Source organism: Watersipora subatra, chromosome 1 (assembly GCF_963576615.1).
Source record: "Watersipora subatra chromosome 1, tzWatSuba1.1, whole genome shotgun sequence".
NCBI classification, from domain to species: Eukaryota; Metazoa; Bryozoa; class Gymnolaemata; order Cheilostomatida; family Watersiporidae; genus Watersipora; species Watersipora subatra.
The window spans coordinates 31,066,893-31,084,868 of record NC_088708.1 but is presented as its reverse complement, the minus strand read 5'-3'; the positions used below and the strand labels follow the sequence as shown (position 1 = coordinate 31,084,868).

The following is a 17,976-nucleotide window of genomic DNA, read 5'->3' as shown; positions in this document are numbered from 1 at the left end:
AATTTGAATGTCAAAAACGTTTATAATCCGTTAGCCCGAAAACAAGTTGATATGGTTGGCACCTGTTGCTCACTTGTTATTGATATTGAGTGGCCTTTATGAGTAATGGGATACACCATAAACTTGAAAGAGTCAGTTTTTGACTTATTGCACTCCATAACACTTGCATTTTTTGCCCTAACCCCAGGGTCAATGTTCCTTATCTAATCATTTGTCTTGAGATATGATAACAAGTGCAAAGGGCAGGGATGAGGTTACAGCTGACTGTCACTGCAATCAGTTGGCAGCTGAGTGTGTTTATAGTGCATCATTAGGAGCATCTGCCAGACAATATGTAGATCTGAAAGACAACAGCACGCGTAAGTAGCGTCTATTATCTATTGTGTGTGCAAGTGTACACTCAGATTCTGTAGCTGACTAGCTCTCAAACATGGCATAGCTTGAAATCACAATTACTATGTTCACTGCAAGAGGCGGTGGCAAGAAGACAGAGTGGGTAAAATCTAGACTTGGTTCCTAGCTCATTTGAGGTATATTTTGGTTGAAAGCATTTGGAAGAGCGAATGACGCGTGGTGACTTTTAGTATACCCTTCCCACTTTCATCTCGCCGCCTTTTGCAATGCTTGTAATATACGAGCTTGAAAGATAGCGTTCAGGATACAAGTCGTATAAAACTTTGTTAGGCCAGATCACTGTGAGAGCTGGTTTTCAGTTTGCTCAAGTCTCTTAAGTTTTGGGTGTAAGTTAGTTATCCTGGTTATGGTCTCTGCCAATAATCTTGGTATCTGTAGTTTCTTATATTGATTGCGCGACGAGTGTTCCATGGACACTTGTGAATTGTAGGCTATTCCATCAAGCCTTTTCTTTTTTGTGTTGTATTATAGTAATGCTAAAATATTCATTATTGCTAGAGCCCAACTCATCAAAATCTGTCCCCTAATTCCCGTAATTCATACTGAATTTTGGATTCGATCAAAATGTGTTGGACATGAAAATGGCTTATTGTTAGCTGTCTACTTATCTATGCTTACAAATAAGATAAGATCCGTTTGAGTGAGTGGTAAGGCCAAGATGCTGTTGCCATTGTTGAGTAACCCATGCAGGACTCTGAGAAGCGCTCTACTAGATTACAGACTACTTTCTTTATCAGTAGTTGACTCTCCAATGGCGCCAAATACTACCTTGACCTGTAACTCAAAATCTTCAGTCTCTGGTCAAAACAGCAGTGATGCCAAACGGCATGTCTAAAAATTTGTTTTGATGTGCTAGCATTTCGCACAGTAGTTCTGTACATGCTGTTGGATCATTTTCCTCAACAATCGAATCTGATCGGTGAGAAGCTAAAATCTGACTAAGCTAGCTTTTGAAATTTTTAGGACTTGCTGCCAAGCCTTGTGTTAGATCGATCAGCCTAACATGTATTCTACTATCAACAAATTGCAATTGGTTTCTTGTGTGCCAATAACAGCAAGTCATTTGATAGGGAATTTTATGTAGTAAGTCTTTCATTTGATTTGAGGCCTCTCAGCAAAGGCGGGCAGATTGCATTGGCTCATGTAAATTAACATGATGATCAGTTAGTAGGTCTCAAGTTGACCTTTGGCTGCCATCAATAAGTCAGTCATCAACCATTCCTTAACAAACAGGTAGTGTGCCAACTCACTGGTCATAACAGGGTATTACTTAGACTGATCAAGCGTTCATGCATCAGACTAGGTTCTCTTAATGTAACTAACCTATTTACACATCTTTTCACCAATTTTTTACTATAAGAGCTCTGTCTGTCCGAAGCCATGTTAAGTGTTAAGAAAAAAGATTGCAGCGCATGAAAATCGAACCCCGATATTCGACTTCCCATGCAAGCAACTGCACCACTTGACCGCCTTTCCACATATAGAAATAAATGTGCCAATATTCGTAACTCATGACTATCCCTCACAGCGCATGGAAAGGGCTGGGTATTAGTATATAATGAAATTAAATCCTTTTCTTGACATACTTTGTTTATCTCATATGCAGTAATGAACCTGTTTAACAAAAATGTACCAAACATAGTATATCGTGGCATAAAGTCAGTATCAAAATTGGTATAGCCATATTTGTAAGAAACTAGGAATATAGACAAAAAGCAACAACATGGTCATATCTCAACTAAGTCACAAAGGTGCCTCTCTATCAGTTTTTATTGAATAACTGCCAGGAATAATTGGCAGTGTGTTTATCACTCGGCTGCCCTTGCATTGCAGCCACTCCACAATAGGCAAAACTCAGCCACTGTAATCTCCAAACTTTTTGTAACGGCTCTTGTAAGGCTCTTCACGTGGTCTCCAGAGAGCATTGTAGTGAATAATATGAAACACATGGCTAGCTTTCTGATGACGAAATGTTTGTAAATAGACTTTCCTGATATGGATAGGTGATGCCACTACTTTTTATGTTATGTTTATTCTTTTTCTAGATGAGAGATTTCAACAAACAGTGCACCAGGACATTGCTGTCAAGGAAATTATACTATAACTAGCCGAATGCCCAGCGCTGCACGGGTTTTAAAAAACAGTTGCAGGTATTATAAACAGTTGCAGGTATTATAAACAGTTGCAGGTATTATAAACAGTTGCAGGTATTATAAACAGTTGCAGGTATTATAAATATTGCAGGTGATATAAACAGTTGCAGGTAATGTAGTTGCCTGCCACTTGCTATTAGACTGGCACATTGCCAAAGACTAATTTGAATACGCTATTATCTATTGCTAAACCTATAGTATTCCTAAACCTGCCAATATGAATGAGCCGTGAGAGCAAGTTTTGGTGACATTGCAATGCGCAACGTTACTCATAACGGCTCATATCGCCTCAGAATTCAATGCATCTCGCGTAGCTTAATTGCTAATATGGTTGCCTGGTAAACAGGAAGTTCCGAGATCAAATCTTCTGCGGTACGGATTCTTCATTTCGATATTTTAATAGCTATAGCTGGACAAACTGAATTACACACACACAAACTTTCAAATTTATTTATAGATTATTAAACCTGGGATTTTTAAGCATGAGCTTAAAAATGCATAAGCTGTATAAGTTGTTATTGTCTAAATAAGCTGTTTAAGCTGTTATTGTCAAAATAGAAAGAACTCGGCATGCACCACCAAACTATTAATGTAATCAAAGTTTATGAAGCAGTGTTGTATAGTTGACAGTAGGAATTGTCAACAAAGACGGTTTCGTGATGGAAAGAGATTTTAGCTGCCATTCTTCAGAATTTAGATAAAACTTTTATGTAATCGGCATCAGCCTAGCCTCAGCTTTTTATCTGAGCAGCGATGAGATGTGATTTTTCTAGCAAAACTAATAATAATAGCACATGCTATATGCTCTCTTTGGCAGCACTCAGCAGTGTATTATTGCTTTATCCTCTTTTCGTATGACTCACCAGCTTGTTCTGCCTTTACTAGGTTGATGATGGGAAAAAAGCTTAAAGTATTCGGGTGCGTCGCTCTCATAGGGCTAGGGTCGCTGTTCAGCACATATGTCACCTTTATTCGCCATCCACCTGCTGAGGAGATTCTTAAAAATCAAGGTATTCAGGTCGACTCAAGAAGCTATGAGCTCGATCCTAACAAAGAGCACACCATCATGGAGATATCAAGAGCTGCCTGGGAAAAATGGCTCGCTCAAAATAAATATGTTCCAATCGGTACTGTATTTGATGGTGCCTGTGGTAAGTCTTGCGTAATTTTATTTTTTGGAAATTATTCACTCCCTGACATTCTGATTCAAACATTTCAAACTGTAATGCACCAAGGTCAAAATTCTTAGCCAACTCGAAATGAAGATATAAGGTGTAAAAAGAGGAAGCTGAGACTAGAAAAACAGCTATTCACTGTGCTTCCATGCTTTAAATAGGTTCGTAGTTTAATGCTGTCGACGAATTCAAGATTCGCGATTTTTTCTTCGAAACAAAGCGTGTTCAAGTCACAGGTGCCCTTTAGTGGGATATTGCCGAGGCCGGACCGTAGGCTACTCACACACACGCACGCACGCACACACACACAAAAAAAGTTGTTTTTGTGTGTGTGTAGCCTCCGGCCCGCCTCGGCTTAGGCAATATTCCACCAAAGAACACCTTTGGTTAAAGTAGACATGCTTTCGGGTCAAGGTTACTTTTTAATTCATGCGAAGTCAACTAGTTGCCAATATGCCTGATAACATTTTTATTTTATATTTCCTTATTCCCTGTGCTCCATATTACAAGATATTAACAGAGTTTACTACTTCGTGTACTGGCCTTACTTCAGAGGTCAAAATGAACAACGGTTGTTTACACTAAGGAATCTTTTTGAAACTAGAAGAGCTCAGTTTGGAAAGAGGTTGGCACCAGTTGAGTAGAATTTTTTATCTTCGCTGGAGGTAAAAAGCTGAGTATTAATGATTCGGATCCATCAGCAGTGAATGTTTTTATGATATCAAATAGTACTTTCACAGCGAATGCTTTCGCATAAATCTAGCGAAGCAAAAATGCGTCAAATATGTTCACACTTTACAGTTTCTATGATTCAGAGTAAAAGCAACTCCAAACCTATTCAAAGCGTGGAAACCCAGTGATTGCCAAGAAACGCTTGCAAGGTTGAATTATGGTACAAAGCCCTTTGGACGTTGCTGCGTTGCTAGCTAGTTGTTGAAGTTTAAAGATAAAGCTATGATAAACTAGGCAAGCAAAAGTCCAATATTCATCATCTGCAAGATAATTAGCATCAATTCAAGTACATTATCTAGCCATGTCTATTCCTTATTCACGCAATTACATACCATTGTTTTCTCTCACTCTTCAGTGCTAACCAAAATGGCTGCACACAAAACTCAAAAGGCATCCTCTGAAATGAAGATTGGTTAAGATGCCTGTGCATAAAAACCGTACCATTTGTTTCTACTCAGACGAAAGTGACAAGATCACCATCGGGAAGATCGTGGTCATGTTGGATCCTGAGACTGACGGTATCAAGGTTAAGATGTATGCAAACACCTCCTTCGGTAAGCCAGATAGGCATTTGTTCTCATTGTTATTTGACTCAAGTGACTAGCCTATACTTTTGCAAATTGACTGCTAGGGGGAGTAAGTCGTAATACTTTGTGTAAAAATTTTTGCAAAATTTTTCAAGCTGGGGAAAATTTTAAAATACTGATGAAGATTAGACAACTCCTGTAATGGCTAATCATTCATCCCGTCATTAGACTCATTGCATATTACTTGGGCTGTTTTACAAATTTGCGGTATTAAAAACACATGGTTGTTCAAAAAAACTAATAATGATTAAATTACTTTTTCAACTGAACTGACAGCCAATACCATCAGTTTGCAGTACTATCTTGAATTGTGTTATTATATTATCTGCTTAATGAGTATTTTCAAATAGTGGCAGTCAATACAGTTTCAAAATTAACTTGAGCATTCATTTTTTTAATGAGTCTTATATGTTGTTTCTATTAACTGCTACTAGTGTTATGCAGTGCTCTGCTATAGGCTGACAAGTTGTCCGTCTCTGAATGCTCTACAAAGTACCAGGTTGTCACATACTGTTACTTGCTGTCTCTGAATGCTCTACAAAGTACCAGGTTGTCACATACTGTTGCTTGCTGTCTCTGAATGCTCTACAAAGTACCAGGTTGCCACATACTGTTGCTTGCTGTCTCTGAATGCTCTACAAAGTACCAGGTTGTCACATACTGTTGCTTGTTATAGATGAGACGATATATTATGGCAATGTCCAATTTTTTGTCGATTACAATGGTCAAGAATTCTTTGCCAATACACTTGATTTATGCTCTGCTGATGAAGAGCTCAAATGTCCAATCAGTAAAGGATTATTCCTTTTGAAAAGAGAGTGGAAGATCTCATCTCTTTTACCTAAGGTTTGCTATGATATTTGCTTTGTATCAGTTGATGTAGGAACATCTTTACTGTTAGTATAATTCACATACAAAAGAATATACACCTTGCAAAAGTAAACTCACTTGGTTCTAGCACTTTTTCACATTTAATTTCATGACACAAAAGCTTATCAAATAATTATTATGAAACAATGCTGATACTAATAAGATGGGTTTTTGGAAATAATATATCAGCCAAGCAGCAAAGGTTATTTGAAGGTCGTTTAAGCTCCCAGCCAGTTTTCACCAATGTCGCTATTCAGGCTGGTGATTTTTTGCTGTTATGATTTTGGCTAGTATTTACTTAGGTTTAGTTTTTTAGATGTTTCAAAAATAGTCTTTGCTGCTGTCAAAGAATGTTAGTTTATTACATTTATATGCGTGGACCTTTCAAGGTCATGCAAATCTCGTGTACGAATTTATGAAATGATTTGTGAACTGCAAATTTACGAAGTCTGTCTAGCATAAAATAAAGTTTTTGTTTTACGACTTTTGTGACAGCAGTAAAACTATTCCCACACTAAAATGATGTCGTGTTTTAGACTAAGCTGGATTTAAATTTTAAATGGTTGCGGATCTCTTGTGATGCTTTAAATGAATTTATACTGGATGGTGTGCAATATGGTTTTAGTAGATATATCTTTTAATGAAAATTGTTTTGCAGTTCATGCGTGAGCAGTAGTTATTTTTAAAACTCAAATTGTCTATCTTTTACTTATGTGCAGAAGAATTCAACTAGTCATCATGTAGAATAATGATCTATTTGTTTTAAATATTACTATTGGCAAGCTATAATGTATCTTTGAATTTTACTAATAAAACGGCCATAATTACATACACTAGTAGATGAGACCATAGAGTTATCACTCTAGGGAGAGAAAACTCTATGGATGAGACAATGATATTGCTGAGCAACTAACAGCCTGCTATAGATTGTGTGCATGTGGCAAGCACTCCCCTGCGCAGATCAATTTGTGTCAATTATATAGTGCAAATGCAGTTAGTCTAATTCAATAATATAGCAGATTTGAGCTCATGCAATCACTTATTATTAATAATAAGCACTACAACATGCAACTAGCAACTCCTTGCTTTCAGTAATAAGTGAGTGTTAAACCTGCAATGCTGAGATGTAGGTAATGGCTGAGACTGTCCCTCCAACTGTAATATAATCGCTGTCAAATGCAGTGTGTTGTGAGAACCACCCTTACACTGCTTCAAGTTCTCCAATCTTTATTGGTAAGAAATTAGCAAAATCCACATGCTTTTAGGGGGAGTATAAAGCTAAGGCGTGGCTATCTAATCACAAGAAAGTCGTGGAACTATGCGTCCTGGCGACATTGAAGCTATAAATATCGTCTAAGCTTCCTGTAGAGGCGTCTGCGATACCTACAGTCTCTGTAATGTCGAATCGGCCGGGTTTGTTTGACAAATCTTTTACTTGCTCCATAACATTTTAACACTGCCTTATCTCTGACCAACAATGCAATGTCTTGTAGACAGCCAAGAAATCTGTTTCTTGTGATTTGCAAGTATGAGTTTCTCAGCGATGAAGAATTTAGGAACCTTTCATGTCTAAGTTCCCATGTTATATAGTGCAATATTGCTAATTATCTACTCTCAGTATGTTTTAACAGTTTTATATTTTGTAATGTTTTGTGTTTCACAAATCTCACATCCATACCATTTCAGAAAAATCTTCTCTTTGTGCAAGACTACAGTTACAGAGAATATAAGAATAAAAAACCAGAGTGCAAGCAATAAATAAATAAGATATCACATATATAGCAACTAAAACTATGGCATCCACTGCCATGATCTTATAAATAAAGAAAGATAAACACTTCTATAGAAAAACACTTCATTTGCTCCTAGGAAAGTAAGCAGTAGCCAGTGCACTGTGTGGATTCACCTGCTCCTTGCTTATCCTCGGTTTAGCGGGTAGCATTAATGGGTCGCCCGAGTTCAGCATCCAGTTTCTCGCTTTGAGAGGCACGACCGCTGGTCTTGTCTCTGCAGGTAGGTACTTAGCATCGACTATGGGCTCACTAAAATATAGGACTGTAGTTTACAGCAAGACCAATGTATACATACTCATGGATGAATACATTATATGCACAGGATTCGCCTACAAGTGAATAACATTAGTAAATCCATTTTATAACAATCACATGCATTTGGGCACAATTCAAATGTCTAGGAACAAAAACTTATGGCTATTTGTTTCATAACTTCCACCTACTTCCAGATGATTTAGATCTAGAGCGGAGCTCATGTTTTACCGTTTTAACAGAGTGGTGCTCTGTATGTACATAAGCCCGAACTTAGGTACATAAAGAGTCACGAGTCTTCATAAGAATAGTACAACGAAAACACATTAAAAATTTGTTGTAGTTAAATTTCAATTTGAACTATTTGTTAAATGTGAAAACCAGTTAAGATATTTTTAAATATAATGATTTTAAGAGATCTTACTTAGTCCTAGTTGTGTAGTTGCATTTGTAAAGCTAATTTTTTAAGGAACAATCAGAACTGGAATGTGTTTACTCTGGTGGCATTGAACGATATTTCTAATTAATGTGTTATAAAAGACTCCAATCAAATAAGTATTTGCCAGATTAGGTTAAATAGTGTTGATTTACTTCTCATAAATTAGTTCAAACATTATAATTCCACTTTATGAAGGATTATCGCATTGTTTGAAAAGATGCTCAATAAAACAAAGCTGACTAAAATTAAATTTGAGTGAAAGTTACCAAAATGATTAAAGCATTTGACTACTAAATAGTTTCGTGCATAGTAGATGCACTCTTGAGGTAAAATGACCAAAGGTTGGTAAAATGTATAAACGCAAGCTAAGCAATTATAGGTTTTAAATAAATAGGATTAAAAGACACTACAAACGAATGTTGTATGGTAACAGAATTCATGTAATGTGACCCAGCCTGTGCTTTCGTGAATGTCTACATGTCGATATCATTTCTACTCTGTTGTTTAATGTTGATAGCTGTGGCTCGTGAACTATATAGAATTTTTACCATTGATAAAGGTTGCAAAGTTTTGTAGACCGATTAAAAGAAGATGCATGCTAAAAAATTTTCCAGCACAGACTGGGTCACATTACATGAATTCTGTTACCATACAACATTCATTTGTAGTGTCTTTTAATCCTATTTATTTTAAACCTATATATTGCTTAGCTTTTGTTTATACATTTTACCAACCTTTGGTCATTTTACCTGAAGAGTGCACCTACTATGCACGAAACTATTTAGTGGTAAAATGCTTTTATCATTTTGGAAACTTTTACTCAAATTTGATAACTCTACTTTAAATATTTTGACAGCAGAATATATTTTTTAATTGATTTTGATGTGTCTCACATTTTTAGTTGAATTTGTGGCAACCATTTTAACAAAACACGCAGTTTTTCATCATCTATTGAGTAATTACACACGAGCCAGTACACACGAAAAAATAGCCGAAACATGTTATGGCTGGTTATTAATTTCTTTTTTTATAGATGATAAAAGTCTCTAGCTGGTCTGTGCGTAACGTTTATGTGATATAAGAGGTAAGATTATTCTAGTTTTCTATCAACTTCATTGCAATTGTTTAGAGAATGCAACTCCTCAGCAACCTTGAGCCGACACGACTGTTTTCACGCATTTAACATGCAGTTGCCTATAAGCCAGCTTATCTTCATTTTCATTATAATTTTGAGTCTCCACTGACATACTAGATGTGATTGATCGGGCTGTCTGAAAACATAGATTGGGTAAACTAACCAAACTACCCAATCAATCTGTTACATGATTATTAAATCCACAAACATGTCAATTTATTCACAACCGACATACAACTTAAATGGCTGTCTATAAAGTGTGAACACCAATATATGACCCTTGACTGACACTCCATGTCCAACGATTGACATCTCAAACTTACTTTTCCTTCCCCTCGGTAGTAGGAGGTACAATAGGAGTGCTCTTGTACTTGGGTTGTGGAATTTTACTTGCCACTTCTGGCGTGACAGGCTGAGGCCCATCCTACAATATCAAAGCAGTATATGACACCCACTTGGACAAACTGCGCCACAAGCAAGAACTTAGCCATGAAAGCTGCATTGCTAGTCTTGCCTGCTGTCTGTCGTTTCACACAGAGACTTGTTGCACTTTATTTCGATATCAAAACAAGACATGCAAAGTGAATTGACAAAACATGGAAATGGTTAATGTATTAATTTGTGAGAGTCTCTTTCAACACTAAGCATTTGAGAGCTGCGACATAGATGTAACTATGAATTTACATACCCTCGTATACATAGTAAGTACGTTCCTGAAATATCACTTTTAGCATAAAACTGTTAGCGGAAGGGATTAGCATATTTGATTAGGAAACAGCATCGCTACTTTTTGGAGATGAAAGAGACATGAAGAATAAGGAGCAGCATACGTACAGGCGTGGCGAGACTGGTGCTTTGTCTGGAGTTGTGCTGGGTGAGTGAGACAGTGTGTGTAGGAATTGGTTGGGCTACTCGAGCTCTGCCCATTTGTACCTGATCCAGTTGCTTGTTCAACCATGAGATGACTACGAAAATGGTGCACAGATAACTATGGCTTTTATAATGACACAATCTTTTATACTTGTATTACAGAGACTTCATATCATAGTCCATAGATTACTGTAGTAGTTGCAAGCCTGGACTGGATGAACTTTAATTACGATAAGTCTCTTCCACCCATATAACAACTATTGCACTACCTGTAGTGGTTTCAGAAAAGTAAGACGATTCCGATGTCTCTGTCCAGACTAGTGTTGGGCTGGTATATAATTTAGTGCCGGATAGGGTATCCTTGCACTTTTTTATCGGTATTGTCGTATTATCGGTATCCCGTTGTCGGTATCCTCTGTATTTACCATCTTTGGTATCATTTGCTAACTAAGTTCGGTATTGTCGGTATTGTAGTTCGGTATATGGTTTTCAGTGTGCGTTTAACTTCAGCTTACCTACTGCCCATTTTTTATATAACGCAGGTGGGGGGATAAATCAAATATAAAACGTATAAATATATCAAACGTATCAAATGGGGGTTTAATAAAATATAAAACGTAATATACGTTTTATATTTAATAAAATATAAAACGTATATTACGTTTTACACTTTATCAATGTAAGACGTAATATAATACTAGATACCTATAGGTAAGCGTGGAAATGTTCGTTGAAGAAAGAGTTATAATATAATTCGCATGGGTTGTGTTTTCAAAATGTCTGAGAAAAAAGTTGTGATTGCCAATGCACGCTGAGAGACTCTTTTTGCTTAGCGTGCTCGTCAAAGAGGCGTTTTTGCAATTGACCATAACATCAATTCTCCTCCGCATCACGTCGCTGGTAATGCTGTAGCCTGTCAAATACAAAAAACTTTCCGGATAACCATTTACTGATTGGCTTTCACGGATAAATACTGATCATATCAAACCGGCCGCAGATAACTAGCTGTCACCGAAAATGATTGGTTTTCCGGATACTGATAATCACTCGGTGTCGGTAAAAGCGGATAACTCCTTACCGGCCCAACACTAGTCCAGACTGACACAATAAGTTACATTTAGAATTATCAGTTTTCATACATTCTATGAACTACAAATAACAACAGTTAACTAGTTGAATACCATACAGTACAGCCTTTCCAAACGATAAACCAACCAGATGTCTTACCATTCTCATTGCTCGCTATTTTCTTCTCACATTCAGCTTTCTCCGACTCAACAATTTGCAACTTAGACTCGAATTCCTTTAACTACAACATATGGAATTTCCAGCTACACATGAGCCACTCCCCCCAAACCTGTGTGATCACGCAATTTAGAAACTAGGTAACACTTAACCTCTAAACTGCCTGAATTATGTAACACTTACTTTACTGTTACACTTTTCCAGCTCTTCTCTCATTTTAATCGTTTCTCTCTCTGCTGAATCTGCTTCTTTCTCCTTCTCCTTCAGAACCTCTTCCTGCCTCAGAGCAATCTGTGAACGCAGCTTTAGCTGCAAGACAGAAATGGCACTGAAAGGACTCTTAACGAGTTGGTCAAGAATCTTGCTTGAACTGCAAACTCTAACAAAACCCTGATATATTTAAAAATGTCGTTAGAGTACATTCAATGTCTTTGCAAGCCACATGAAAAATCTTGCTAAATGTTTCCTGAAATTGGTTTAATGATGGTTAAATTTGAAACCCAAAAATCCATCTAGTGCCTATCCACAGAATATCTATCCACAGAGTATTTATCCAAAGAACATCTATCCACAGAATATCTATGAACAGAGTATCTACCCACAGACAACCTATCCACAAATTAGCTACCCACAGAGTATCTACCCAGAGAATGTAAAACATACAAAGAGCAAGCTACAAACCTTAGCCTGTACATTTTTGCCCTCCTGCTGAAGCTTACGGATTATCTCATTGGCCTTGACAATCTCATCTGAAAGGGTCTTTGTGTTGAGCTCCAATTGCACAACCCTAGACTTGCTGTTAGTTAACTCATCATCCAGTAATTTCTATAGCATAAGCAAGGCATGGTGATATACCACATCAGGTTGTGGTATGTCACTAACCAACAGTTTAGTTGTCATCTGAGGACAGGTAGCACAAGTGAACCAAATATAAAGCTAGTTGAGTATTACGCAGTAACAACCAAAAATGAGCTGAATGAATGAAAATGAATGACCTCGATGGATGACCTAAATGAGACCTAACCTTCTGCGCTTGCTCAGCGTGTAGGAGGTCGTTAGAGCTGCCAATAACTGTGTCTTTATCATGCACCTGCTGCTCTAACACAGCTACCCGAGTCAGAAGTTGATTTTCTGATTTCTCGTGCCTGTCACACAGAGAAATAAGACATGTCATCCATGAACTATTACTCATTGGAATATATGAACAATTATAAATATCCTCATTTCGCTTGCTCAAAGTAACTTGATTATGTTCAGGAAATTTATGATTACACATATTCCTATGGTGTTAAAATTAGCATAATGAGTGTGAATGAACGGTGGACAACAAAAGTTATAAAAACCACCATGCTGTGCTCTAGTTTAGAATGCTCTTGAACCAGAGCCAATATTTGCTCTAAACATTGAAGGGAGCTATAAAATAAAAACTGGCTACCTTCCAAGAAGCCACAGCACATCCACTTACTAACTTAAGCTAGTAAGCTAACACAGAGTTGTCTACCTTAGACTATGATTTACTCAAAGTGACATCTAATTGTTGCTAAGTGTATAACATACACTATATGTTTATGGTGAGCTATGCTATAGAGCTTGGTTGATAAACAAAAACAGGTTTTTGGGCAAAGTCACAATGGTGCCAATGCCTTTTACAACTCTAAAACAAAAGCAAATAAAACGGCAAATGACAGCTCTAAACCTTGTCTTGTTGAATTTCATATGCTACAATGAAGACCTATCGTTTGCAACTCAATGCATTACTAGAATATTCATCTGCAGCAAGATGTGATGACCAATAGGGACTTGCTGACATGATACATTTCCCTTTCATTATGTATGCTCATGAGCAGCCAAGTGTACATGATGGTATGTACATGTAGGTACAAACAGTGCCAGAATACTATTTAACATGTTTTATATACAACACTTTTGCTAAGACCATTGCATATATAAAGCCAATATAAAAATCACAGATTGATCGCTGCCAACAACTTCTTTAAACGTGGCAATAGCGCCTTTCTGCAGCTTTCGACAGCATATTTGCCTTAACAGATAATGAGTTTCAAAGAGATATGTATAGAGCTCAACACTGAGTACTCTCAACCACTAGCAATAGAATCTGCACCTGTGAAGGTCAGACTCGAGGTCCATATTGTCTTTACGAAGTTGCTGTACATCCTGCCTCATCTTTAAGCCTTCCTCCTCTGCCAGTGAAAGCTTCGAAGTCAGATCTCGAATTGAGGCATCATTTACAAACTTGGTCTCTGTCAACTCCTGCGTAGATGTAAAACAAGTCATACGCTATCAACTCATGTTTAGATGTAAAACAAGTCATACGCTATCAACTCTTGCGTAGATGTAAAACAAGTCATACACCATCAACTTCAGTGGACTACATTGTCTAGTCTTCCACGCTTCAAAAAGGACAGAGGAAACTGAAGAGACGGTATCGCGAAATACTTGTGAGGTCAGACAAGTTTGTCACACAAAATCTCATATACAACACACCAACATCCAACTAATCATTCTCATTCACAATTTTAGAATTACAGTAAATTCTACATTGATTTGGGTACGTGATAACTGAGCCAGTTAACGGTTGTTAAAAATCAATAAACACATGCACTTTTTTCCTAAAGCCATTTAGGGTGGCTTTGGATGGACACGACTCCTAGTGTAATTAAGATTATGTAAACACGCCGTGCTATGATTTCTAAAAAAGTAACAAATTTTAATTACATGCACCTAAAGACATTTGTGGTGAATTTAGAAAATCATGTCTCAATATGTTCACAGTAATTGTTCACTTCTTTAAAAATTGATCAGCAAATCAGAGAGAGACTACACAAACCCACCTTGTTTTGCGTGTCAAGTTCATATACTCTTGCTTCTAGCTGTTTGACTATCTTCATATGAGCCTGCTCCAAATCTCGCTTCTCTTGTAGGAACCGCTGCTGTGTCTGGGACTGACTCTGTACAATAGAGACTGGATGTTAGCAACAGCTGCTACTAACAGTATGAGAATAGATACTAATAACCAGGGGCTATATCTACTCGTAGAACTAAGTCTACCTTGAGTGACTCCTCTTTCTCACTGTTGATATGGTGTGCATTCTGAGCCTGTATTTCAGAGAGTCTGCTTTCCCATTGCAACTTCATACTAGCTAACTCGGCATTCCGAGCAGACAATGCCTACAAGTAAACATACACGTGTCAAGCATTTACTAGTCTTTGTACCATAAATTGGCAGTGTAGTATAATTTCTAATTATCAAGCTCACCTCTTCTGTGGCGCTCAATGAGTTCCTGAGACTAGTCTCCGTACTTCTGAGCTCATTGGTCAGCTTTTCATTCCGCTCCTACCAATAGCATGTAACATGACACGACCAATCAAGGTCATCGACCTACACCCAGACTACAAGGTCATACACCTACACTCAGACTACAGGGTCATCTACTTACACTCAGACTACAAGGTCATATACCTACACCCAAACTACATGACAGCAAACTTACTTTGTAATCGCGCAAACATTCGGAGAGGAAGGTCTTAACTGCCTCATCATTTCCGGGTACCACCTGAAGGGACAGGTGTGTCAAGTGTTTGAATGGATTTGTCTCAACAACATTAAGAGTTGCCTTACCATCCTGAAGGGAAAGCTGGAGAATAAACCTGAACAAAAATTAAGGCGTAATACAGATGCAATACAGTTGCAGGTGCAATATAGTTGCAGGTGCAATGGTTACAATACAGGTACAATGGTTACAATACAGAGACCGCATCGTGCTAACACAAAGCGTCACTCAAAGGCAATATAAAAACTTAACAGAACTGCCTAAATAATGAGTCGGGCTAGGTCAAATGATGCCCTTATCTGGCACTCACTTTGGTGTCTCCTTCTTCGCCTCATCTAAGCATAGGCTCAGTAAACCCATCAACTTTTGGGGGAAGGATGGAAAGTCAACGAGCAACCCTTGACTCACTTTCAGTCTGTTAAAAGAGATTATTTAAAGACTGCCTGCTGAGTCATACGAATATTAATATGAGGCTTTAGTTATGTAATGATTTGATGCATACTCAATGCATTCAGAACAAAAATTGTTAAGATACATGAGGGAACACCCTGAGACATAACATGACAAGAGTAAAATTGTTATCCTTATAGAAAGCATGCTAGGTGTGGGTAAAGTATACTATCTTTGAAAATGTTAAACATAAACATTACTACTTATATGTAGTAAAGGGGATTATATACATGTAGCAAAAGTGCAACTTGTATGAAGCTCAAGCTAATAGAGTTACTTAAGATATTGTCAAGGTTATAACCGTGTGCGTATGTCCAAGTAATTCTTTAGTGCATATTCTGTAGTATTTGATCATTTTTAGTACATAATGTATTTAATCATCTTTAATTAGATGAAAAAAATGGGTAGAAACAGATCAATAATCAATATTCACTTTCTATAACCTGATCAACTAATGAGCAAGCAGAACAAAGATGCACACAAACATCTTTAGTTTTAAAAAACTCATTGAAGGATTGCCGAGAAAAACAATATCATCATGAAGGAATAAAGACTTACGTTTGAAAATCTTCCTCATCTAGTTTGAGAGTGTAGAGAAAAAAGCTGTCTTTTTTGTCTGTAAGTTGTACGTATAGATATTTCTTCTGAAGAGGAGCAGGAGAGGTACGCACACTGAGAGCAACATCCAGAGTCGCAACCCTAAGTTGGATGGACAGCTTTTTTATGTAAGTATGAGTGATTATGATTGAATACGAAATAGCAAGGATAGTCAACAGATGCACTAATTCACGCATAGTGTGGCTCACTAAATGCAGGCAACAATTATCAAAAAATAGTGTTGAGTACAGTATATGACTTTATAACCGCTGTCAGTTTACTGACCAAAAAGCTTTCTCTGAACACAGCTAGCTCACAACATGGTGTAACAAAGTTGGGTTTTACTGAATTGCTCACACTGCTAAAATTCACTAGTTTATTTAAATGACAAACTGATTATGTGGGTACTCCCATCAGCAAAAACATACTATAAATGAGTCAACATGGAAAAATGTAGCACATGTATACCAAATACTTTGAATACAGATTTCACGTAATTGTAAAGATGAGCTGCGTATAGCTAAGACTAAACTGCTAAAATCTTCTGCCGGAGCAAGAAGAGTCTGTTGTTAAATGAAATGGAAACACTCAGCTAAAACACTTACAAGAGTAAATATATTTTTAGCTAGAATTAGTTGAGATGGGTTTAGTGCCATTCATCAACAACATTCAGCGTAGAGAACCTAAAAGACATTACAACTAGCGCAACTGCTGCAAGACAGACATTAAATCTTTATTCAATACCAACAACAGTATTAGTTATCGAGAAAACCCTGCTCCCATGGAGTACAGGTGTATAGCCAGATGAACACCATTAATCACTAAATGTCAATATGCACGAGATCGTAGGCTACATTAACTAATTATTGATAACAATAGTTACTAGTCCAATAGCTTTCTTACAAAGACTAATGAAATATAACAACACGCTACTATTAATTTAAAAAGAACAAACGAGCATTTCGATCAATAATAGTTAAAATTTTGATGGTAATTTTGACAGACAGTAATTGAAAATCAGATCAACCCCATATGCCTTTTTATTAGCAGTCAGAAAGGCTTGTAACAATAGTAAAATTAAGCTGACAACTTCACCAAGGCGACTTATGGTGAAAATTGTGGATGAGAAGACTATTCATTCATACCTTTCCTGCGGATTCATAGAACTGCACTAACCTGTCGTCAAACTCTTTACTTTTAACTTGAAAACACAGAGATTTTGTAAATATTGCTTCTGCCATTCTATGCAAACTATCTCCGACGCAAAATACAAAAATAATCTAAATTTTAATCAAATACAACTTCTTCCACCACTTTTTCATTCGATAAGGTTTCAACTTGCCGCTGCACGCAGGAAACAGTTTCTTATTGGCTGGTTGTAAAAGGAATCTCGATTAGATGGTCAAGAAAATCTAACGCTACTGTAAACGCAACTGTGATTGGCTTGGTGTCCGCAAGACACGACCGTATCTGTTTGAGCTCATTTTTGTCGTTTTCAAAAGATCAAGCAGACAACTCCAAGATGGACAAGCCATAAGCAAACTACATGTACATGTAGCTTGCTTATGGCAGTAGTGTAACTTGACTTGTTAATAAATTGGAAAAATATACTTTTATTTGTCGTGTAATTGAACAATTCAAATAACGTAATTTAAAGTTTGCTGATATCTACAGCAGTAGTTTTATTCTAAC

The 17,976-nt window shown here is 37.2% G+C and overlaps 2 protein-coding genes across 3 annotated transcripts; one reads left to right on the top strand and one right to left on the bottom strand.

The window, feature by feature from the left end:
• Positions 1-247: 247 nt before the first annotated feature.
• LOC137386094 (putative phosphatidylglycerol/phosphatidylinositol transfer protein DDB_G0278295) lies at positions 248-7,704 on the top strand. 2 transcript variants are annotated; one of them, XM_068072775.1, is made up of 6 exons: positions 248-359; positions 2,460-2,564; positions 3,453-3,718; positions 4,933-5,028; positions 5,738-5,907; positions 7,197-7,702. In XM_068072775.1, exons 2-6 carry the CDS (start codon positions 2,527-2,529, stop codon positions 7,275-7,277), a joined length of 651 nt encoding a protein of 216 aa, XP_067928876.1. In that variant the 5' UTR covers positions 248-359; positions 2,460-2,526; the 3' UTR covers positions 7,278-7,702. The 2 variants fall into 2 exon arrangements, with proteins under 2 accessions (XP_067928876.1, XP_067928877.1); XM_068072776.1 differs by lacking the exon at positions 248-359 and adding an exon at positions 399-492 and having other exon boundaries at positions 7,197-7,704.
• Positions 7,705-7,778: 74 nt separating this feature from the next.
• On the bottom strand, positions 7,779-17,620 carry LOC137386093 (spindle assembly abnormal protein 6 homolog). Its single transcript, XM_068072774.1, has 15 exons — positions 17,461-17,620; positions 16,246-16,386; positions 15,548-15,652; positions 15,178-15,334; positions 14,943-15,020; positions 14,735-14,854; positions 14,518-14,634; positions 13,788-13,936; positions 12,690-12,810; positions 12,347-12,490; positions 11,849-11,974; positions 11,648-11,729; positions 10,385-10,515; positions 9,874-9,974; positions 7,779-7,973 (listed from the first exon to the last, which is right to left on the bottom strand). The coding sequence occupies exons 1-15, from the start codon at positions 17,523-17,525 to the stop codon at positions 7,787-7,789; spliced, it is 1,824 nt and encodes a 607-aa protein (XP_067928875.1). The 5' UTR covers positions 17,526-17,620; the 3' UTR covers positions 7,779-7,786.
• Between the last annotated feature and the right edge of the window lie 356 nt (positions 17,621-17,976).